The sequence below is a fragment of the Narcine bancroftii genome, chromosome 4 (genome assembly GCF_036971445.1).
Source record: "Narcine bancroftii isolate sNarBan1 chromosome 4, sNarBan1.hap1, whole genome shotgun sequence".
Classification (NCBI taxonomy): domain Eukaryota; kingdom Metazoa; phylum Chordata; class Chondrichthyes; order Torpediniformes; family Narcinidae; genus Narcine; species Narcine bancroftii.
In genome coordinates, this window is record NC_091472.1 from 98,375,378 (window position 1) to 98,399,126 (window position 23,749).

At 40.4% G+C, this 23,749-nt stretch overlaps 1 protein-coding gene across 6 annotated transcripts in view; it reads left to right on the forward strand.

The window, feature by feature from the left end:
- Nucleotides 1-6,048: 6,048 nt before the first annotated feature.
- The window catches only part of afdna (afadin, adherens junction formation factor a), a 310,032-nt gene continuing 292,331 nt past the window's right edge, over nucleotides 6,049-23,749 (forward strand). For 3 of the 6 annotated variants that reach the window (XM_069932147.1, XM_069932152.1, XM_069932148.1), the window contains exon 1: nucleotides 6,049-6,460. In XM_069932147.1, the coding sequence (XP_069788248.1) occupies nucleotides 6,362-6,460 (99 nt within the window). In that variant the 5' untranslated portion in view covers nucleotides 6,049-6,361. The remainder of the gene's footprint in view (nucleotides 6,461-23,749) is intronic. The other 3 variants (XM_069932153.1, XM_069932149.1, XM_069932150.1) reach the window with 1 other exon arrangement.

The following is a 23,749-nucleotide window of genomic DNA, read 5'->3' on the forward strand; positions in this document are numbered from 1 at the left end:
AAGAGAGAGAGAGAGAGAGAGAGAGAAAGAGAGAGAGAGAGTGAGAGAGAGCACAAAATTCAAAGTTGTCTTCTTATGTTGCTTGCAGAGAGAGGAACCACTAGCTTGGTCCGGATCCTTCTGGCTGCCTTCGGAATGTTCATCCTTCTTGAAATCCCAACATTCTAAACTGTCCTCCAGACCATGACTCATGCTCTGGGCCTCCTTCCACTCCACAGCACCCCCAGTGGTGGTTTGTCTTCCAAGTCCAGAAATTTTTAGATCATTTTCTGCACATGCCCAGTCCGTCTCCCATTCTCTCAGCAGTCCACCTTCACCTTGGCTCTCTAAGACAAACTGTCACTTTTTAACATAAAACCACACAACACAGAGGCCAATACACAACACAGAACTCTGAAACACTTGGCAAACTGTAATCTGGCCATCCTGTTTCTGTAGCTAACTAGTGGTGTGCATCTTGCAGTGCAACCTCTGTATTTCTGTTTATGAAGTTTTCTGCAAACAGTCATCATTGACACATCCACACCTGCCTCCTGAAAGGTGTTTCTGATCTGTTGAACAGCCATTTGGGCATTTTTCTTCATTATGATGAGAATTCTTCATAATGGAGGTCTTCCTTGGCCTACCAGTCTCTTTGCAATTACTGATCTTATCAGTAAACTCTTTCTTAATGTCATTCAAAACAGTTGATTCAGGTAATCCTAAGGTTTGGACAATGTCTCTTACTGTTTTATTCTTGTTTTTCAGCCTCGTAATGGCTTCTTTGAATTTCCTTGGCACAACTCTGGCCCTCTGCAGTGAACTGAGATTCACTAGTGTGTGTTGTACTGTGGCTGGCTCCACCCCCATCTACCCATATATAACCCTGGTTTCCTGCCTAAACCCTGAGCCCTTCTGAAGAACACTGTGAGACCCTACCCTCAGTTATAAGCCAACAAAAGCGCATGTTCTCCTTCCAGTTGTGAGAGCTTTTATTCACGCTACAATTTTATTAGCTTATTCCCTAGAAGATGGAAGCGCTGCTCAAACCAGGGATGCTGCTAATAGACCCTCTGTCCCCCAATGTGGCTGAGGAGTTCACGTACTGGCTAGACTGCTTCTGGGCCTACCTGAATGTGACCAGAGACGTCTTCCACACCAATGAACTCAGGAGGTCCGCACTCATTTCAAGGGTAGGAACAAAAGGATATGCAGTGATCAGGGACTGCTCTACATATGATACTGCCATCGAGGCTTTGAAAACTTGGTACCTGAAGTCGCAAAATGAGGTCCTAGCGAAGCAATAACTCGCTCTATGTTGCCAACAGCCAGGAGAGACCATTGATGATTACCTGCTGGATCTGTGAACGCTTGCCAAGAAGTGCAGGTACGAAACAGCTAAGGGCCATGTTCGAGAGGAAGAACAGATCCAGACACTCTAGTCGTGAGGGTCTGCTTGAGGTACATGAGGCAGCAACTGCTCGAGTCAGGTAAGAAGGCCCTGGCTAGCGACATTGAACTGGCCAAGTTACTGGAACAGGCCAAGCTCGAGAACAACGACCTCAATGTTAGCAAGCTCGCTTACTCAGGTGACACTCTCCAAAGACTGGCTACTCTCACTACCTCTGCCCCAACGGCTGCCGCTTCCTGTGCTAGGGAGCACTCCTGTGCTAGGGAATGCTTTTACTGCAGCAAGAGTCAGCACCCCTGATCTCATTGCCCGGCTAAAGACAGTTTGCTCCAGCTGTGGCAAGAAAGAACATTGGGCAAGGGTTTACCAAGGGTCCGCGAGGAGAAGCCCGGGGAAGTTCACAACCTGCACCACTCCCAGATCTGATTCCAGCCCCAAGCTGTCAACCCCAAACGCCTGAACCAACTTGCTGCGCTACATACTGAAGGAGGTGGCTGCGAGAAAACGGGATGAAAAGACTCAGCAACCATCTTGCTGCAACTCAAATTCAAACTCGGCACCTTCATCGTCAGAGGAAGGAGAGCGACCATCTTACTGCGCCACGAGGTTGATGCCATCTTACCTATGGGCAACCCAGGGCGGTGTGGACACACGAATGAGGAGTACAGAGTCTCCAGAGTCCTCGCCTCAATGGTTCTACATAAGGACAGACCTCACCAGCTTAACAACTCCATAGTGACTGTTAAGGTAAACAGACACTTCACTAAATGCCTAATCGACACAGGCTCTACTGAAAGCTTCATAGACTCACGGATTGCACAAGAATACAACCTAAAGGTGTATCCTTCCAATTATCATATATTTCTTGTGTCTCATTCACACTCTACCTGTATTCAAGAACATTGTATAGTACATTTGTTGTCTGAGGGGGGGAATTTTGTAAGATATGCCTGTATGTACTTAATGAATTGAGTGCTCTGGTGTTGTTAAGTCTGAACTTCTTGTATCACCTTAAAAGCACGACCTTGGAGTATTCTGGTCCCCTCCCCCTATAACGGTTCGGAAAGGAGGGTCCCTAAAATCAGAACCCACATGTACCCTCTCCACATCGACCCCCCACCTCTCTTCCCGAATATATCTCCAGACTGCAAACCTATTGCTACCAAGAACAGGAGGTACAGCACAGCAGATTGAGACTTCATAAAGTCTGAGACACAATGTCTTCAAAGTGAAGGTATCATCGAACCTAGCACTAGCCCTTGGAGAGTCCAAGTGATGATAGTAAAAGGGGAAAACAAGTCGAAGCTTGTAATTGACCATAGTCAAACTATTAATCTGTACACACTCCTGGGCGCATATCTCCCCCCCCCTCTCCACCACGAATTGCGGACATGGTGAATGATATTGCGCAGTATTGGGTCTATTCGACCATTGACCTGAAAGCTGCTTATCACAAGCTGCCAATCTGTTCCAAGAACTGTCCATTTACAGCATTTGAGGCTAACAGTCATCTCTTTCAATTCTGAAGGGTCCCTTTCGGTATCACTAACGGGGTACTATGTTCCAGAGGCATATGGACAGAATGGTGGATGAGTATGGGTTGAAGGCTACCTTCCCCTACCTTGATAGCATCACCATCTGTGGCCATACCCTTGAAGGCTTCAGAGTTTTCTCCATGCAGCGAAAGCCCTGAACCTCACTTATAACTCTAGCAAGTGTGTGTGGCTGCCCTTGGCTATGTGGAGGAGAATGGCATCATTGGCCTCGACCTCGAATGGATGCGACCACTGTTAGAATTCCCCGTTCCCAGGATCACAAAGGCTTTGAGATGCCTGGGGTTTTTCTCATATTACGCCCAGTGGATCCCTCAATACGCTGATAAGGTTCAACCCCTCTTAAAAGCCACTTCTTTTCTCCTCTCGGCCAATATTTCACCATATTGTGAAATTCGGCATGCACGCGGTGGATGAGAATGTACCTTTCCAGGTGGAAAGCGACATTTCGGACGTGGTCCTGGCCGCTACCCTCAACCAGGCGGGCAGGCCGGTTGCAATTTTTTTCTCAGACATTCCAAGGTCACATTTGTAAAAGCTGTGAGACACTGGAGGCATTACCTGGCTGGTATAAAATTTACGAAACTCACTGACCAGTGCTTTGTCGCATTATGTTTAATAATGTCAAGAGGGGAAAAATCAAAAATTACAAAATTGCTAGGTAGAGGATCGAGCTCTCCTCCTACAATTATGACTGCCCGTCGGCCAGAGGCCCTTAATGACCCTCTAGGTGCCTTATCCAGATGAGGCTGTGCCTCTGCACACACCAGTCAACTGCGGTCTCTACATAATGAGCTCTGCCATCCAGGGGTCACCCGCATGGCTCACTTTGTCAAGATGCGCAATCAGTCCTACTCCATGGAAGATGTTAGGGAAATGACCAGGTCTTGCCAAGTCTGCATGGAGTGCAAGCTGCACTTTTACCACCCCGCAAAGGCGCACCTGATTAAGTCATCCAGGCCTTTCGAATGGCTCAGTGTTGATTTTAAGGGACCTCTCCCCTCCACGAACGGAACACTTTCTTTCCTCTCTGTCATTGATGAGTACTCTCGCTTCTCGTTCGCCATCCCATGTCCAGACACATCCACTTCATCAGTCATAAAGGCCCTAGATTCCATTTTAGCCCTGTTTGGGTATCCCAGCTATATACATAGTGGCTGGGGCTTATCTTTTATGAGCAAAGAGCTAGGTCAGTATCTGCTGGTAAGGGGCATCGCATTAGACAGGTCTACTACCTACAACCCCCAGGGGAACAGGCAGGTTGATAAGGGAAATGTCACGGCCTGGAAGGCTGTCAAACTGGCCCTCAAGTCAAGAGGCCTTCCAGATTCGCGCTGGCAGGAAGTTCTTCCTCTGGCGCTCCATTCCATCTGGTCACTACTATGTACCGTGACCAACGCTACTCTTCACGAGCTCCTATTCAATTTAGGGAGAAAGTTGGCATCGGGAACTACACTCCCAACCTGGCCCACCACTCCTGGTTCAGTCCTTCTCAGGAAGCACATGAGGAGAAGCAAGACCAATGCCCTGGTGGAAAGGATGAAACTGCTCCATGCCAATCCCACATATGCCTATGTGGAGTACCTGGATGGCAGGAAGGACACTGTCCATCAGGGACTTGGCACCCGCCAGAACAGAGGGTCCGATACCTCAAGTGCCCTACGAGCCACGGAGTTCATTCTTGCTACCTCCAGTTAGGACCTCAGGGGATCCGGTTTGGGAGGAAAGTGCATCCCCCTCCACCATAGAGCAAGAGACCCTGCCTGCCACTCCTTCCTCACAAGGGGACCAGAAGACCCAAGAAGCCCAAGGCCCTTCCGTGCTTAGGTGCTCCAGACCCCAAGACTGCTTAAATTTGTAAATAACTATATATTTTTTTTAAAATTGTGTAACAATGTTCTCTGTCTTCATATAAATTCTTCAGGAAGGGGTGAATGCTGTGAACTGAGATTCACTGGTGGCGTGTTGTACTGATGGCTGATTCTTCCCCATCTACTCATATATAACCTGGTTTCCCGACTAAATCCTGAGCCCTTCTGAAGACCACTGTAAGACCCTACCCTCAGTTATAAGCTAATAAAAGTGTATGTTCTCCTTCTAGTCGTGAGAGCTTTTATTCACGCTACACCCTCGTGTTGAAAGTTGAGAACTTAAGACTCCAAAGGTGATTAAAAGCTTAGAAGCAAGTTTAACTCTCTTATACCTGCACCAATGAAGCAATTAAACATTCCTGAATACCCACAAACACCTGTGAAGCCAAATGCCCCAAACATTATTGTGCCCTGAAATGGGGGAACTCTATATAATTCCACCATGGTCAAACCAAAATGTATATAAATAACCTTGAATAAAATCTGAAATGTGCACTTTAATCACATATGAATGTGATTACAAAAATGTTTGATTACAAATTTAAAACTGGAGCACAGAGGCAAAGAAAAAAAAGTGTCTGTCTCAAACACTGTAAATGATATAAATAGACAACAAAATTATAACACAAAATGTAAATAAATATTTTATAGTCTAAACTATGTTGATATATTTATTTGCATGGTTACAATATTTCTGAATGTATTGCAAAACTATTTTCTTTCCCCACAAAACATCACCATTCCGTCTCCTTATTGGTAAATGGCGATGCCAAAACAGTCAGTCGTTGTGCCATTCAATAAACACACATTAAATATTAACCTAAACGTTGGAGATTCAGCATACAAAAAGATTGAGTATTAAAATAACAGGAATGCAGTGGAGTTACCATCTAAGAGTGGGGAAAAACACATCGGATGTTTCTAGATTAAGTTCTTTATCCGAATAATATTTTCAACAGTGAGAGATGACAACTCACAATGGAACGAGCCCATCTCCGGCGGTGGAGGATACGACCTTGTTTACTTGATTACAGGGCCTTCAGAATTAATTCGAATTTAACGAAAGAAGAGAAAGCATGAGATTATTTCTGTGGTTTGAATTGTAAATGGGATCCACAATTCAAGAGCAGACAGCGCAATCCCCCAACTTTCCAACACACCACCTCCTTGGCAGCGTCCTCCTTCCACCTGCCTGAGGAATGTTCACAGGGCGCCACCGCGCATGCGGCAGGACGCCCATTCTTCGGACCTCGGATCCCTTCGCGAGGCCGGCTGGTCGAGGCGCACAGAAAGAGAGAAAACAAAGTCATCGCGAGCGTGGCGCGCGCGCGCGTGAGCGAGGAGCCGTTGGAGGCAGGGCTCGAGACCGAGCAACCGGGCGGCAGCCGGAGGGTTTCGCGTCGCGTCTCCTCGTCTTTATCGCTTCGCCCTGCCTTGGGAGTCGGGGCCACTTGGAGATTTGTTGGAGTTTGGCGTGTGATTTCGGCTAAGGGCCGGGTTTTCCTCTCCGTCCGTCCGTCCGTCCGTCCACCGCAGCCTCGCCGAGGATGTCGAGCCGCGAAGAAGAGCGCAGGAAGCTGGCAGAGATCATTAACCACTGGAACGCCAACCGCTTGGACCTGTTCGAGATCAGCCAACCGACCGAGGTGCGTGTCCCGGCCCCGGCCCCGGGCGGAATGCGGTGCTGAGGGCCAGGTCGGATGCCGTGGCGCTGGGCCTGGGAGGTTCGGCCGATGAGTTGCCGAGCCCCCGGGGTGTGGGGATTCTGGAGGGTCCGGCGTCTTCGACAACAAAAGGCAGCCGGAGCTCGGGGTTGGTTGTGGGGAAAGGTGCGGTTGGCTTGGGGAGGGGTGGCGCGTTGCTGGGGCAGAGGTGAATCCGAAGCTGAGTTTTCTGTCCGCCTTTCCCAGTAAGTGCCGATGTTTGTCATTTGACCGTAATGAAGTAAGTCCCTGCTGTTCCCCAGCACAGAGTGAAAGGGCGTGCCGCACGATCCCTGCTGTTCGCAGCTGCCTCGGCAGGTTACCCGGCCGGGGCTTGCAGACAAACTGCATCTCCCCAGGGTAGGCCGCCGCAGGCATCTCACCTCGATAGCTTGAAAACATTTGGACAGTCATGGACCCCCACTTCTGTTTGAACGTTTGGTTTCAGTGTTTCGTGGGCTGGTGGCAGTCAGTCACGCATTAGTTTTGGCACAGATTGTAAAACGTTGCGATCAAGATCGCGAATGTCACACTTATTTCCATAAATGGATGAGATTTCGTTCAAAGATGTTATAAGCATTCTTTTGATTACTATGACAATGAGAACTAAGCTTCATACGTGAATGATACACATTTTATTTTCCCATAGACCAAATATAATGGCCAAAACTTTAAAATGTTATTGAACAAGAACAATGAGTCAGCTGACATTTTTTTCAAAGCTCCTTTACAAAACACTTATTTTGCTGCTGCTAGTTTTCCAATGATAATTGTAGGTTACTTGTGGACATCTCTTGTTTAAACAATCTATTACCCAAAGAGAATCTATGGCAATTGGAAGTTTTCAGTATTGGGCCACAATAAACGTTTTACTCCAAGGCCCTGACAATTCCCAGAAAAGCCTGATGATCTGAGACATTCCAATTTTTTTTTAAAAAAAGCTGTTTTAATACATCAGAAATTAGTTTGTTATGTACAACTTTAAAGACCTAAATGTTTTAAACGTTCCTTGCCCTTGAGATGTCATGTATCCATCTTAACCATTTGTCATTGGTTTTAGTATAATGGACTAAATGTCTGGTTGGCTTTGCATTACATTTTAAAGTGAGTAACAAGAATGTGTAGCTGCAGTTCAACTCTCCCATGATGAAAAGTAATGTAACTTTTCATTGATGTATATAAATCTATATATAGTAATGGAATAAGACATTATTGTATAAAAGGAAATATTCCAAAATTGATTTTTTTCAAATTTTGTAGAATATCAGAATAAAATTAATTGAATGAAAACTACTTCTGCATTTAGATTAATTTTTAAGCCACAGCTTTTTGTTAGGATTTGAACATAGCAACATTTATATTTAGTTCAGAAGAATGTGAATTTGAATCCTTTTTGACAATGAATGTAGTAAATTAATTGTCTTTTTATTCTGCAAATAAGTAACATTTGAATGCAGTGCAAAATCTCTTCGGAAATAGTTATTTTGGCTGGAAGACGGGGAGTAAGGATCAAAAAAAAGTGTTTGGAAAAGGATTAAGTTGTATTTTTGCTTTGAGCTGTGGGGAGGGAAAGGTTACAAATATTAATGTAATAATTAGAACAAGCAAAATAGCTGCCACCTTGCTGTTGATTTTCATGGTTCGCTGTGGATATCTTTAACCACCTCACTCCAAAAATTCAGTTAGCTTCAGATTGCTATTCAGATTACTTCAATTTGAGACATTTAAAGTTGTAGTCTTTTTTGTGTGATTTTATTCCAAATTTGTAATAGTGAAGTTGAACTTTTCAAATCCATCATGTTGGATACTATATTTCTCATTGGAGTGAATGTACACCCCACATTTTAATGCTTTGAGTCTGAGGTGGATTATTTAATTGAAATGCAAAGTGGCTTTTGACCATCCCAGGGCCAATATCAAACCAAATAAATATTTCTGTTTTCATTCAAGGATAGGAGCAAAAGTTCTCAACAGGGGCCATAGCTCATTGGGGGGAAATCCTTGGGGGGGGGGGCCATATTTTATGTAGTTAGGAAAGAAGCACGGAAGAAACCAACTAAACTTGACTGCTTCACAGAGAAGGAGGTCCATAAACTCAAGTCATGTTTATTGTCATCTGATTTTACAGGTACAATCCGATGAAACAGTTTTTTTCTGTCCTCGGTGTAAAAACAGAAATAACACACATACAAATAATGCATATGCAGGACAAATAAATAAATATTGTTTTGTACAAATGTGCCTCAGATGTTTAGTGTGAGCAGTTCCTTTGGTCCTTCAGAATTCTCACTTCCCATGGGAAGAAGCTGTTTGTCAGCCTGGTGGTGCTGGCTTTGATACTCCTGTATCTCTTCCCTGATGGGAATAGTTGAAAGATGCTGTGCGCAGGGTGGAAGGGGTTCCCAATGATTTTTGCACTGGGGTGGAGGGTGGGGGAGAGAGGGAGACTCCAGCGAGCCTCTCTGCCACTCTTGGGGTCCTGTGGATTGACCTCTGATCTATTCCTCTGCAGCAACCAAATCACACTGTAATGCAACCAGCCAGGGCACTCTCATTAGAGCACCTATAGAAGGTTGACATAATGATGGCCAGTAGCCTTGCCCGCTTAAAGTCGCTGTTGCACCTTCCTGACAAGTGAGGAAATATTGAGTGTCCACGATAGGTCACTAGTTAAATGAACTCCAAGGAATTTGGTCCTCTCCACTCTTTCTACTGCAGAGTTGTTGGATGTGTAGCGGAGGGTAGTCGTTCTTGGTCATTCTGTAGTCCACGATCATTTCTTTCGTTGTCCACGTTGAGACTCGGGTTGTTCCTTTTGCACCATTTCATGAGATTTTCCATCTTCTCTGCAGTGAAGAGGCTAACTACTGTGCTGATGAGGTGTCATCTGAAAATTTGATGGCGCTGTTTGAGCTGGATCTGGTGATGCAGTCGTGGGTTGGTAGCGTGAACTTTAAGCAGAGTCCAAAGGGGGCCAAAGCCAAAAAAAGCAATAGCTGACAATAGAGCACACATTTTTGAGCTCTTGTGTCTTGTCCAAATTTCCATGATGTGTATAACTGAAAGATTCATAATATCCAGAAACAAAGATAAATTAATTTACTCCAGAAGAAACATGGGATTGATAAATAGGATTGAATAGCTCGCTTCAAGTTTATACTTGTATGAAGGGTCAATGTTAGCTTCTGTAGAAATTTAATTGCAGATGGTTTTACCAATTGGTGTTTGAAGAATGCCTTGAGCAAATAGACCATAAGACAAAGAAGCAGAAATGGGCCATTTAGCCCATCAAGTTTGCCCTGCCATGTAATCATGAACTGATCCAATTTCCCCCATTCAACCCAAATTGTAGATTTGCACTTCTGACTAGCCATTGAAGCATGTTATTATGAAGAGACTACTGCAGTGATCATTTTAACAGTAACAGGACCAATAATATGCTACAGTAGTTATAATTTTTTAAATTAAAGTCCTCATGACTGTATAAAGATGGCTAATGGCTTAAAAATATGCATGTAATGTTGAATAGACCCGAGCACAAGCATAGTTGGGAATTGATTGCTGTTAAGTAAAACCATAAATCCTGTTCAATTATTTGTTTGCTCAAACAGGGATTATCCACATTGTTGGTCTTATTAAACATCAAGGTGCACACATTTTATTTTCAAACCTTGCCTTTTTCATACCTTTGCATCAATCCAGAAATACTGAGTTTGACAGGTATTTATTTTCTTTCTTATGAGCAGCTAACAGCAACAGAGATCCACAAATTGACCTGGTTCTTGTTTAGCCAACATTCTCAGTTCTTGTGCCTCACTAGAAATTTGGACGGTCATGTTAGGAGTTCAGTACTGCTACCATGCTCTAGATTAAATGATAGTATTGTTACATGAAGTTGTTTAAAAAATGATCAGCTCCATTTCTAGGCTTGCTGACAGCTCTGGGTTCCATAATATTTACTTGAGAAATTAATCAGTTGATTGCTGAATAGAGTGTATTTACTATGACTTTTAAACAACTTCTTGTCTTTGGCTTGTGATCAGGATGATTTTTGCACAATTCTTGAGGAAGGTTTCAACTTCGAAATGTAGGTTAATTGGGTGTAAATTTGGTGGCTGAAATGGTCTGTTACTATGCTTTATGTCTAACTTTTTAAAAAATTGGTTTATTTGTTATTTCTAGGCTTCTGTCAGTATGAAAGTTGTCACAAATGTTATGTTATACAGAAATGCTTGCATAATGTAACACTCAAATAGTTTTGAAGATATAGAAGATAATCTTCCAGTGATTTGTGTTGTGTGTGAATGTAACTTGAGGTTATTTAGGAAACTCTATTTGAGATTTTAAAGACATTAACTCATTCTCTAAGGAGTACATATTTGTTTTAAAAAGTGATTATGATATTTCAAGCTCACAGCTTGATAACTACCTGTATTTCAAAATTCAAAGGCAAATATAAATCAGAAATCAATGAGCACTTTTAGAACATTCTACAATATTGTCTTGGTTCAGAAATAGCATAACTTTATGATCAACTTAAAGCCATTTTCCTAGTACCTGTATCTATATCTCTACCATTTGTGGGATTTCTAGCTCTTTGCCATTTTGTGTTTTGTAAAATCCAATGTTATTTCCATTTTCAATGTGAATAATGTGAATTATTCATGGAGTTTTAGTTTTGTTTGAATATACTGCAAGTATTTATTGGAAGTTAAAAGTTGCACGTACAGGTCAATCAGTTTTGTAATTTATAATATACAATTTTTTGATGCTGACTATATTCACTGTTCTTTGCAATTAATATGTCTGTTAAAAGTGAAAAATATTGGAAAACTTTAGGCATTTTCCATTTTTACCTCAGATTTCCAGCATCCATTATTTGGCTTTTGATGTTGAGTTGAGATTACTGTGCATACCAAGAATTGTTTTGCACATTGAAAACTGTGGTTTGTGGAATCACATGGGCCATAAATAGCTGGGGATTAGACTCTAACATGATGCAGGAAATTTGAAGGATAGGAATGAAGTTTTGCAAATTTATGGAAAGTCTATTGAATGTTTACCAAAAAAAAGCTTTTGGGTGATGGAAGTTAAGACCATCAGTCCATAAGAAATATAACATGAAGGATCATCCTGAGAGATTAGAGATAATCGTGAAAAAGGGCAAATGCATCAAGGGAAAAAATGGACCACTTAGAAATCAATGTGATCAACTCTGGTTGAAGCTACAGGAGATGGGGGAAGGTCTTCAATGTGTATTTCTGTTCTTACTGTGGAGAAAAACATGAGGGCTGGGGAACTTGGGGCAGTCAAAGGTAGTGTCTTGAAAACAATCAGTATTATGGTTGAAGAGGAGCAGAAGGTCCTGATCCACATTAAAGTAGACAAACCTGAGTCTGATCAGGTATATCTGAGGACAAAGGAAATTGTAGGTATCAGACTGAGATTTGTGGCATCGTAAATACAGGTGAAATGCAGGAAGACTGGAGGGTGGCAAATGTTGCACCTCTATTCATAAAGGGTTGCAGGAAAAGCCTGGGAACTACAGGCCTGTAAAGTGAATGGCTGGGCTCAAGGGAGAGTTGTAGAACAGGGGGATTTTGAAGTACAGGTACATAGTACTTTGAAAGTGGCATCATAAGTAGATAGGTCAAAAATGCTTTTGGCGCGTTGGCTTTCATCATTCAGAGTATTGAGTACAAAAGTTGGGAGGTCATGTTGCAATTTGGAGTATTGTGTTCAGTTTTAGTCACTGTGCTCTGAGAAAGATGCTCCCCAGATGGAGAGGGTGCAGAGGATATTGGCAGGAGTCAGTGCCCTGAGGCATAGGGAGATGTTGAGAGGCTCATGCCTTATTCCTTGGAGTGCAGGAGATTGAGGGGTGATCTCATAGGGATGTAAAAAATCATGAGCGAAATTGCTAGGGTGTACATAGTCTTTTGCCTAGAGTAGGGAGAAATCAGTAAACAGAGGACATAAAGGTTCAAGGTTGGGGGGGAAGGTTTATCAGATCTGAAGGCTATTTTTTAACACTGTTGGTGGTGGGTATATGGAATGTGCTATTGAAGGAGGTAGTTGAGGTGGGTACTATTGCAAAAGTTAAGAAACATTTAGACAGAATCGGTTTTGAGGGATATCAGCCAAATACAGGTGGATGGGGCTATTGGGGGTGGGGACATCTTGGACTGCATGGGTAAGTTGGGCCGAAGGACATGTTTCCATGCTTTATGGCAGGCATGAAGGTAATTTTGTGTAATATTGAATATTCTGCCCTATTACATGACAATAAAGGAATCTTGAATCTTAACTTTTATTTGGACTCTATTCTTCAATCAGAGCTTGCATGTGACACTGACATCTTGCTAGCAATACTGGAATTAGAAAATGTTGCAATTTGAAAGGTGTATGATAAACACGTACCCAAAGAGTTCCTTTATCCAAGCTCGTGAGCATCATGCAATATGTTGATGACCACTGTTGGTATCTGAGAAAGCCACACAGTGAAACTTGAGTGGATTGTACATCATCAGAGTGAAAGACGTGTCATCAGTTTTCTAAAAACTGTTAGAAAGCAAGTTTTAATATCTTGCATGTGGCAAAATATTAAAACCATAACTGACCATGTCAGCTTTGTGATCAGTGATGATGAAGCCTTCCAACCTGACCGGATGAACACCTATGCATGGCAGCAGCATCATTTAACCTACCTGGTTGGGTGCTGAGGGACTGTCCAAGTTAGCTGAGGTCCTAACAGACATCTTCAATATCTCACTTCAGCAGCCCACCTTCCCTGCATGATTCAAGGCAGTCACCATCATCCTGGTGCCCAAGAGCAATGGTAGCTGGACTAAACGTCTACCGTCTAGTGACTCTGACTTCCATGACCATCGTGCTTTGAGCTACTGGTGATGGAGTGCATCTCGGCATACCTACCTATCAGCAAAACCAATCAACAGATGATATAATAGCACTGGCTCTGCGCTATGTCCTGTCCCACCTAGAGAACAATGCCTCATATACCACGCTGTTGTTCATTAACTTCAGCTCAGTGCTCAACCCAATGATACCTCAGAGGCTGGTGGATAAACTATCTGTGATAGGACTCAGTGCCCCTCTCTGCAAATGGATCCTGGACTACTTGATTGAAAGATCATAATCTGTCCACTTTGGCAGCAAAACCTCAAGTCCCAGCACACTGAATACTAGCACACCTCAGGGCAATATTGTCAGCCCGCTACTGTTCACGTTGCTAACTCATGACTACTACCGAGTTGAACCCCAACAAAATAAAGTTTGTGGATGAAACAATGGTAATAGGCCTCATCAGCAACAACGGTGAGTCATTTTACAAAGAGACTAAAAGGCTTGTACAGTGGTGCAAAAGCAACAACCCGAGCCTCATCGTGGACAAGACAGATGATTTTGGCCTTCAGGAGGATGTAGGACCACTCCCCTCTGCATAATCAATGACTCCATCGAAAAGAGTGTGGAGCACAAAGTTCCTTGGTGTCCATTTAAAGGAATGAGGTGGTATCCACAATACCACCTCATTAGTCAGAAATGTGTAGCAGTGCTTGTACTTCCTAAGGAGGGAAATGCTACTACCAGCCACCATCCTAACAATGTTCTACAGGAGCACAATAGAATGTGTCCTTGTTGGTTGCAGTATGGAAGCTGCAAGGTATCCGATCTGAAGTCATTACGGGGGGTGATTAAAACTGCTGAGAAGATTACTGAAGTCTCGCCTCTATTGACTATCTTAAGGAAGTGGTTCTTAAAGAGGGCTCAGAGAATCATTCAGGAGCCTTACCATCCAGCCTGCAGTATCTTTGAGACACTGCCTTCAAGGAAGAGGTACAGGAACATAAAAAAGGACTGCCAGGCTGCAAAATGGCTTCTTCTTGCAGATGGTGAGACTGTTGAACAATCCTAGAAACTCATAAATTATTTTTGTATTTTTAAATATATTTATTTTGGATTGCATGTGTGTTGTCATTTGTGCATAGGGTGTACTCTATACTATGGTCCGGAGATGCGCTGATTCGTTGGGTTGTATATGCATAATTAGATGACAATAGACTTTTTGAGCAGCTGAGGCTGGGTTATCTGTTCAGTACTTCAAAGATAACCAAAAGAGCTGGTGTTTCAAATAATGAGAAGCTGAAGGAACTCAGTGGATTCTTATTGTATGCTCAAGATTACAGCATTTGCAGTTTTTTTTCAATTTGGCATTTATAATTCAATAGGATTTGACAATGTTGTCTTCAGTCTGTAAGTGAAAGATGCCAGTGTTGTTCTGGGCTTAATGCTCGCATTGTAGCTAATTCAGTGTGCAGCTAAGAATAGCACTTTGGATTTGTTTGGGTATGGGGGGGTGGGGGAAGAAGTGTATATTTGTGGATTAAAACTTTTTTAAGTCATGTAGTAGCTGAGCTTGTTTTTTTTTACCATTTCAAAATATTTGCAAGACAAACTGATTTTTGGGGGTTGCTTTAAAACGTGCAATATTCAGTACAAGTCCGATTATCCGAAATTGGGATTCTCTGAAATCCTCAGTTATTTGAACATTTTTTGGAGCCGAACTGACGCTGGAAGCAGTGCACCTTGGGCACCCGGCACAAGCGGGGCCTCAGTGGGGAAGTGTCGGTGATTGGCAGTGGCCATCTTTTTTTTTTGGTGAGAATTAAACATAATTTTAATGCTTAAAAATCCTTAGCTTGTTTTTGTTTAAACACTGTTATAAGTGATTTGCTATTGCTACTGGGCTATTTTTCAAAAAAATGACCGGTTCTCTGAAAAACAGTTTATCTGAAATAAGCCTGGTCTTGATTATTTTGGATGATCGGAGTTGTGCTGTAAAAGTTTCGACTACTGTTTCATTCCCACCCTGAACAAGAGATTGCAAGCTATCCATATAAAATTGAACTCTGATCTGTATCGAAATACTTTCTAGTCAAATATTTATTTGCTAATATGCAAATTTGCCATGGATTAGTGTATATAAGATAATTTGAATTATGAATTGATTTTGCACTAACATCTGGTGACTCTCACTAAGTGCAATAAAGTAGCCACAAAATTGTGCCCTACTTTCCTGCCACGAGCATTTCTAGTAAATTTGTGTGTAGACCCTAGATTGTAAAATCGAAGTATACATAAATGTTATACCCTGCTTTGATAAGATTTTATTGTATTTTTGCATGTAAACTTCCAGTTCATTACCTCAGACAATTTATCTAAACTCTCGGGCTGATCATTTCTGGTGATTTTTTTTGTGTTGGTGTGAGTGGAGCAGATGCATTTTTTCTTTCCTAGCCACCCTTTCTCCCAGGTGATGGCCTGTTCAATAAGGTGCATGCATATTTTTTTTCTTTAGCTCGGGTCCCCAAACCTTTTTTTTAGACCATTGACCCCTTTGGAGACTACATGGTCCCTCATCAACCCCCAGCTGTGGAATTCCAGCACTGGGGGGAGGGGGAGAAAGAGAGAGAGGGGAAAGATGGCACTGGATGGGGGTGGTGGCACTGTTTGGGGTAGTGGGGGTGGTTGGCAGCGCTGGATATGCCTCACACCTCTTTCCGTCCTTATTCCCTCTCAACTACAGTATACACTGAAGCCAAATACAACAAGGCGGCCACCAGGCACCATTCTTGTGAAAGCTTGGCCGACACTGCCGTAGATGCTATATTAAATTGATTTCTCCCTCCCCCCCACTCTCTCTTCTTCTTTGAACTCCCCTGGCATTTATCGACTCCTTTGATGGTCCCATCAACCCCTGGGGGTCGACAATGACCCCTCTGGAGACCTCTACTTTAGCCTCTCTCCTGTTTACCCAAGATCTGCCAATTTTATATAGAATGCTGTTATGCTGTGGAGTCAGAAAACTTGCAGGACTGTTTAAAATTAGTTATCATCTTTTTCTGCTTTCTCAATGGAATATATTGAAGTTTTACTTGTTAATACTTTGAGCTATAAATTTGAATGTTTATACTATCATGCACTGTGCACGACTCCAAATCAAGCACATAATTTTGAATTACTTCTCCCTAATTCATCCAGTTTTTCTTCTTTTCAGTTATGTGTCAGTTATGTGAATTTTTATTTCATTATGACAGTAAAATACCTGTTATCTGGAATTCAACCAACCGGCAAAAAAAATTGCAGAAAATAAATATATAAAGACAGAAGTTTAAAATTGGCGCCCCTGGTGGTCATTTTGCCGATCAAGCAACATGCAATCTCAAGCAACTGGCAAATGCATTTATCCGGCATCTACCAGTCCTCATAGGTGCTGGATACCTGTGGTTTTACTGTATTTCTCAGCCTTTTTGCACTCCTATCCAGGATTGAAATTTCCTCCAAATGCACCTTTATTTTCTCATACATGTCCTTGAGAAATTGAGGATGATTTTCAGTGATTCTGAGACCACCCAAGCCCTTCTGCAGGACAGGGGGGGGGTATCAGACTTGCTGGGTGGCTATTTTGTGATTTATTTATTTTTTGCTTTTTCCACTGTTAATTCAGGGTTTCTGGTTGCTAATATGCACAATCTCCAATTGCTGCCTAAAACTTGAAGATGCTTCACTCTTGCTGTCAGAGTGAGGATACTTCTCCTTTTTCTGAATAGTTGAGTATGCACTTGATTGCTCTGAACTTGAAGCCACTTTAGTTTGTGGCTTCCTGCCCACTTCCGTTATTGATATATTGCTTTCACTTTGAGGTTTGAGATTTTGAATGGGCATTTGACCCAGGTTTTAAGGTGAGCCATTTATTCAATAAATATTACTAGTAAATTAAAAATCTTCACATGATGTGGCCGCAATTTTGGTAGAAAGAATTGAGTAATGGAGGTCAGTAAATATTGTGAAGTTTATTTGACAACTAAGGTTTACCTTAACAAATTTCAATTGGAAATCTGACAAAGATGATTTCGAAGTTATATTCTCAAAATTTCCTAACAATAATAATTCAGGATTTAACGGAAAAGCAACACCAGTAATTCGTTGTAGAAACTTACTAACAGAAACCCAAAAAAGATTAACCTTCGAACAAGACCATGTAGAATGAAGAAAAGTTGCAATTTCTTTTCCACATCTAAAACATTGGTCTGATATTTCCATCTACTCAATTTCTGAGGTATAATATATAAGGGATATTTTTAAAAATTATGATGGAGTAATCTATTCCTTACATTAATAGTATTAGACATAACTTATTTACATAAATCTTGCCAGGCCTGCTGATCTATTGTTATATTTAAATTATCTTTGTCAGATTTTCAATTGAAATTTGTTAAGTTAGTTTTAGTAATAGCAAGGAAATGTATTGATGTTACATGGAAATCAGATGTTTAATTAACATTAGAAAGATGGCATACAGAGATTCAAATATCTCTGTATTTTTGAAGGATTTTTTCCTTTAGAAAAAAATCACTTACAATTTAAGGAGTAAATATTCTGTATTTTTACAACTATGGAGCCCATACGCTAGAATAATGAGATTAAAATTATATTTTTTTATTATTTTGAATTCTAGCCAGTAAAATTTTCCCTAAACAAGTAATAATTTATGGAAAATGTTATTTTTGGGATTCCTGAGTGTCATCTGAAGCAAACCAAATTAATACATAGTTATTATGTATTATATGTTTAGATTTTAGTCATTGGGATTAGTTTAGGATGGGGGGTAGGGGTTTTTTAGTGTTTTTTTTTAGTGTTAGTATCTTAGTTCTTTTTCCTTTTAGATATTATCAACATATATTTGTAAACGCTGTAACATTGTGATCCAATATTAATTGTTATAATTATCATGTATTGATTTAAATAAAATATTTAAAAAAAAAAACGAAGGGTTCCCTCTGTTAAACTAATGTAGTCCATAGTGCATGTTTGGATGAATTATGGAATTATTTAATTGAATTTTTTTTTTGAGCTTCTGTACAGCTTTTGCTTGGGAAAAGTTGTTCCAAAAAAAATTTGGTGTGCTACTGAATAGTTTAAAATATCAACAGATCTTACAGATGGAGGATGGAGCATAGAAGAGAGTTGAATAAAATCAAGTGAAGGACATTGCTCATTTCCATTGACAATTTAGAATAGTCTTTCAATAGGGTATGTCTTAGGATCTGGCTACTTGGTTAAAGTAACTTTCCCTGAGTGACTTGTAAGCAGCCGTCAGGCAGAATGGTATGAGGGAACTGCAGCTATTCAATTGCTCTTGGGGAAGTTCAGTATATACAGAGATACATCTGTTGATGTACTCCATTACTTGGCTTTGGGAGAAGTGTAATGTTTGGAAACCCGAACTTGGGTTCTATCTCTGGATCACTTAGTCTAGTTAGACCTGATGTCAGGTTAGAGTTCCCATTGATTTGAATGGGTCTTTTCAATTCTGTTAGATCGACATGGATAAATAAAGTGAGCTTGGTTACTAAATTATTTTATTTGCATGCTAGTAATGCTTGTGTTTTTTTTATAATCATTCAAGGTGTCTATGCTGGGTCTTTACTGGAGCAACATTCCTGTTTCAGCTACTAATCCTTTGTCATGTAATTGTTTCTCTTATGCCTTGAATCTAGTTATTGACCCCCTCCACCAAAGAAAAAGGAAACCCACCTCATACACATTTTGTCCAGGCCCACATCATATATTTTTCTACCAAATCTTCCTTTCTCTTCAATTGTCCAAGTCCTTCAATCTATCCCTGGACAGTTAGTTCCACATCCCAAGAGCCACTTTCACTCTTGACTTCTCCAGCCCCTGTCACACTGCTGATTACATGGGTTAAATCAGTTAATTTACCAGGTCCCAACCTGGCAGGGTGAGTTAAATTCATCCGGGCTCTGACATTTGGTGGGAGGCAAGTGTCTGAGCTCGGCTTAGTTAACTCACTAATCGCCAGTGTGAAAGCATAACTTGCTCTCGCATTGTCACTGCTGTATGCAGGATTCCCCCCCCCCCCCACCCTTAAAATGCCGGGTTGCCGATTAACCGGGTAAATCATGGTGCAGTGGGAAAGGCTCCCAAGTGCAGCATGCTTGGTAAGTTTACCTGCTTCCTTGGAGGGTTGGCAATGTGAAAGGGGCTTATGACCTTGTGGCTGTGGGCCTGGGCTCCACCCCTGTCCTTCACCATGTCATTTTATTTGGATTTTGATCATATTGTGAAGAGCTCAGGCCTGAAATGTCAGTTATGTTTCTTTATCTTTACTATATAAAGAAAGCTGTTTAATCTGCTGAATTTCTCTAGCATTGTATTTACTATATTCTCAGCATTTGCAGATTTTCATGTTTCATCTTTTGTAAATTGTTCATTTTGCTAGACTGTGTATTTATGTTGCAATCTATCACCTATTCTCTTTGTAATTTATAATGCTGCCATGTTTCATATAATTGGCAAGTGTAAAATTTATAATTTGTAGTCCCAAGATTGGCCAATACAGATCAAATAAAAGCAGTTGCCTTCAAATCAATCACGGGGGAATGCGACTTTTCATCAGTCTTAAACAAAATCATTCACCTTGAACCTCTTTCTGTAAATTAACAGGCATTGTATCCTTGCTATACATATCCCATTTCTGTAGCATGTTTTAACTTTGCTGATAAATTAATTTCTCTGGCACCTTATCAAAAGCCTTCTGGAAGTACATGTCAACTCCATTATCCTTGTAAATGCTGTTAGTTCATCAAAAGGTTCTATCACTAAATTACTTAAATATTACCTATTAAACCCTTATGGGAAGGATTCAAATGAAAGAGTAGCAACCAAATCATATTGATGTATAGGAAAGTTAGGTAATATCTTATTCATAAAACTTCTAACTTGGAAATATCTAACAAAAATGACTTGGGTATATATAATGTCTAAAGACATTAAACATCCATCTATAAACAGATCTGAAAAATGGACAATTCTTTTGGTTTTCAAAAAATAAAAGTCTTCTAGACCATGAGAAAAAATAATTGAGATAAATAGTACTATATTAATTAAAATATTTCAAATAAAACAAATTGTGAAATTGAAACCAAATCCGTAATGTATGTTTAAGTGTTAGGTTGTAGGTATGTCTACTAATCTTAGAAAATGTAAAAGGAAAAGCAGCTCCCTATAAGGAAGCTAATGAATACCTCTGTACAGATTTCAGTTCCAAATCTGTCCAATGTGGGCATTCAGGTTTGTCAGAATAATATATCCAGAATATAATATATCGAATATTAACTGCCAAATAATAAAATCTAACATTAAGTAAAGCTGTACCACCATTTTTCTTTAATTTCTGCAAATGAAATTTACTCAACCTATCATTCTTATTGTTTAGAGTCAATATTGTCAAAAAATGATTTAGGAATTAAAAACTGGAACTGCTTGAAATATATACAAAAATTTGGGTAAAATTATCATCTTGTTAGCATTTTTGCGACCTATTAAAATTATGGCAAATGGAGACCAATTAAAGAAAGAAAATTAAGTTTTTTAATTTTTTAAATTAAATTTAAAATTAATCTTTAAATTTTTTAGTGATCTTAACCCCAAGATATGCAAACTGTTCTTTAACCACTCTAAAAGGTATATGGTTAAAGATTAGGTACATGTATATTCATTGGAAATAGTTCACTCTTGTGGAGATTCAATTTATATTCTGAAAAAATACTGAATTGGGACAGCATTGAAGGAATAGATTTCTCAGGATCTGAAATATATACAGTACTAAAAGATCATCTGCATATAAAAATACCTTATGAATGGCATCTCCTCTGTTAATATCCTGAATATCACTGGAGTCACAAAGTGCTATCACTAAAAGTTCCAAGGCTAGGTTAAATAATAAAGGACTTAATGGACAACTGTCTAATTCCTTGAAACATTTTTTTTTAAAAAAGAGGATGTATGAATATTAGTAATTACTGCAGCAACAGGAGCATAATAGATACAATTTATCCATGAAATAAAACCAGGACTGAAATTAAATCTTTCCAAAATTTCAAACAGATATTTCCATTCCACTCTATTGAAAGCCTTTTCTGCATCTAATGATACGACATATTTTGGAATTTTAGTTGATGGAGAGTAAATAATATTCACTAACCTACTGATATTAAAATGTGAATAATGATTCTTTATAAATCCTGTTTGGGCCATAGAAATGATCTGAGGAAGAATATTTTCCAATCTGAAAGTTAAATATTTTCCAATCTGAAAGTTAAATATTTTCCAATCTGAAAGTTAAATCTTAAAGAATTTTGGAATCAACATTCAGCAATATTGGTCGATAGGAAGCATAAACTATAGGGTCCTTATCTCTTCATAGGAATTAACAAATTGATGCTTCATAAAATGCAATCAATCTCCAATGATAAAATTAGAGGATCTTGGGAATTGGAACTTCAGTCAATTCTCCCAGAGGAACTTTGGGAAAAGATTTTTGTAATGGTTAATACCTCTTCATTATGTGCTCAACACATGTTGATTCACTTTAAAGTGGTACGTCGGGTTCCTATGTCAAAAGATAAATTGGCCCATATCTTCCTAATGTTAGTCCTATGTGTGATAGATGAAAATAACAAGTGGCCACACTAACGCACATGTTTTGGTCTTGCTCTATATTGGAGAAGTATTGGACAGATATTTTCAAGACTTTGTCAATTATACTGGGTATTAGCTTGCAACCTAATCCATTGACTGCAGTTTTTGGAACTATAGTTCCAGAGGTGGGTCAAGTTCCCACCTCTGCACATCAGGTTGTAGCGTTTACTACGCTGTCAGCCAGAAGACCCATTTTATTTAAATGGAAAGATCCCAATTCACCTACTTTGATGCAATGGTTCTCTAAAGTTATGTCATGTTTAAGTTTAGAAAAAATTAGAAGCTTCTCTTTTGACACCTCTAAGTTTGAAGAGACTTGGCGTCCTTTTATAAACTATTTTCGTATGAGTTAATTTGACTTTACCTTCCAGTCTGTTCTAGATTTCTGTTGTTTTATATTGGCAAGGACCAGATAAATAGTTTGTATTGATCTGTTGTAGTGAACTCTCAGTTTAGGCTGTTTTTAGATCACAGTTGTCTCTTAGAACTGGGTGTGGGGTTGCACTACTTGTTAGAGAGTTGATGGGCAGAGGTATAGGAATAACATGAGGGGAACTTCTTTACTCAGAGAGTGGTTACTGTGCGGAATGGGCTTCCGGGAAAGGTGGTGGAGGTAGGGTCAATCTTGTCATTTAAGAAAGAGTTGGATAAGTATATGGATGGGAGGGGGATGGATGGATATGTGCAGAGTGCTGGTAAGTGGGATTAGAGGAGGGTACTTAGATCAGTGTGGACAAGAAGGGCCAAATTGGCCTGTTTCCGCGCTGTAATTGTTATAAGGTTATATGGTTTACATCGTCAAATTCCTTTCTTTGTTTGACCCAGGCAGGGTTAAAGTCTTGGAAAAACATTACTTTTGCATTTCCCACCACTAATGGGCCATTATTATTTTAAAAAAAAATTGTATGCTGTTCCCAAGATCGCATCTCTTTCCTGGTAACTTGAAAGTCTTGGTCTCTGGTCGTGGTCTCTGCTCGCTGTTTCTTCTGGGTCCAAGGGTCCGGTGACCTCTTTCAATTTTCATCTTTGCATTTAACTTGTTTTGTCTCAGCATTTACGGGATCCATGTTTAAAAGAAACTCATCATGTCTTTTCCCTCTATTCCTTCTCTCAGTCCAATGATTCTTACATCTGCTGAAATTTTTCATATGATTGATCTTGTCCATCAATCCTTTTTTCCTGTGTCCTATGTTTTTGCTTTTTCTTGTAGTGCCTTTAGCCTATTTTGTTTTGTCCATCTTAGCCTCCGAACGAGTCTTTCATTCCATTAAGTCTACCATGATTTTTTTGATTGTTGTTATCTTTTCTGATACGTCTCCCATTGCTAATTCCACACCCTTGAAACGAGTGCATAAAATTTACATCTTGTTCAGGATGTTGGTTATATCTTGGGCCAAACCCCCCCGCCCCCAAGCTCTGCTAGGTTTACCCAGTCCCAAGGCCCCTGTTGAGTCGCTCCTCATTGGGCTTCCACTCGACGTTCCTGGCTGAGCTGTTGCTTCTTCAATTTTTGCTTTTGTTTGTTTGGCACTATTTTTATCTATTTTTGATGCTAAAATTCTGGTTTTGAGCTTAGCACATCTGCCTCCAAAATTCTGTTTCCTTGAAGTTTATCCTTTGGGGAACTATTGATTCTATACCTGATCAGTG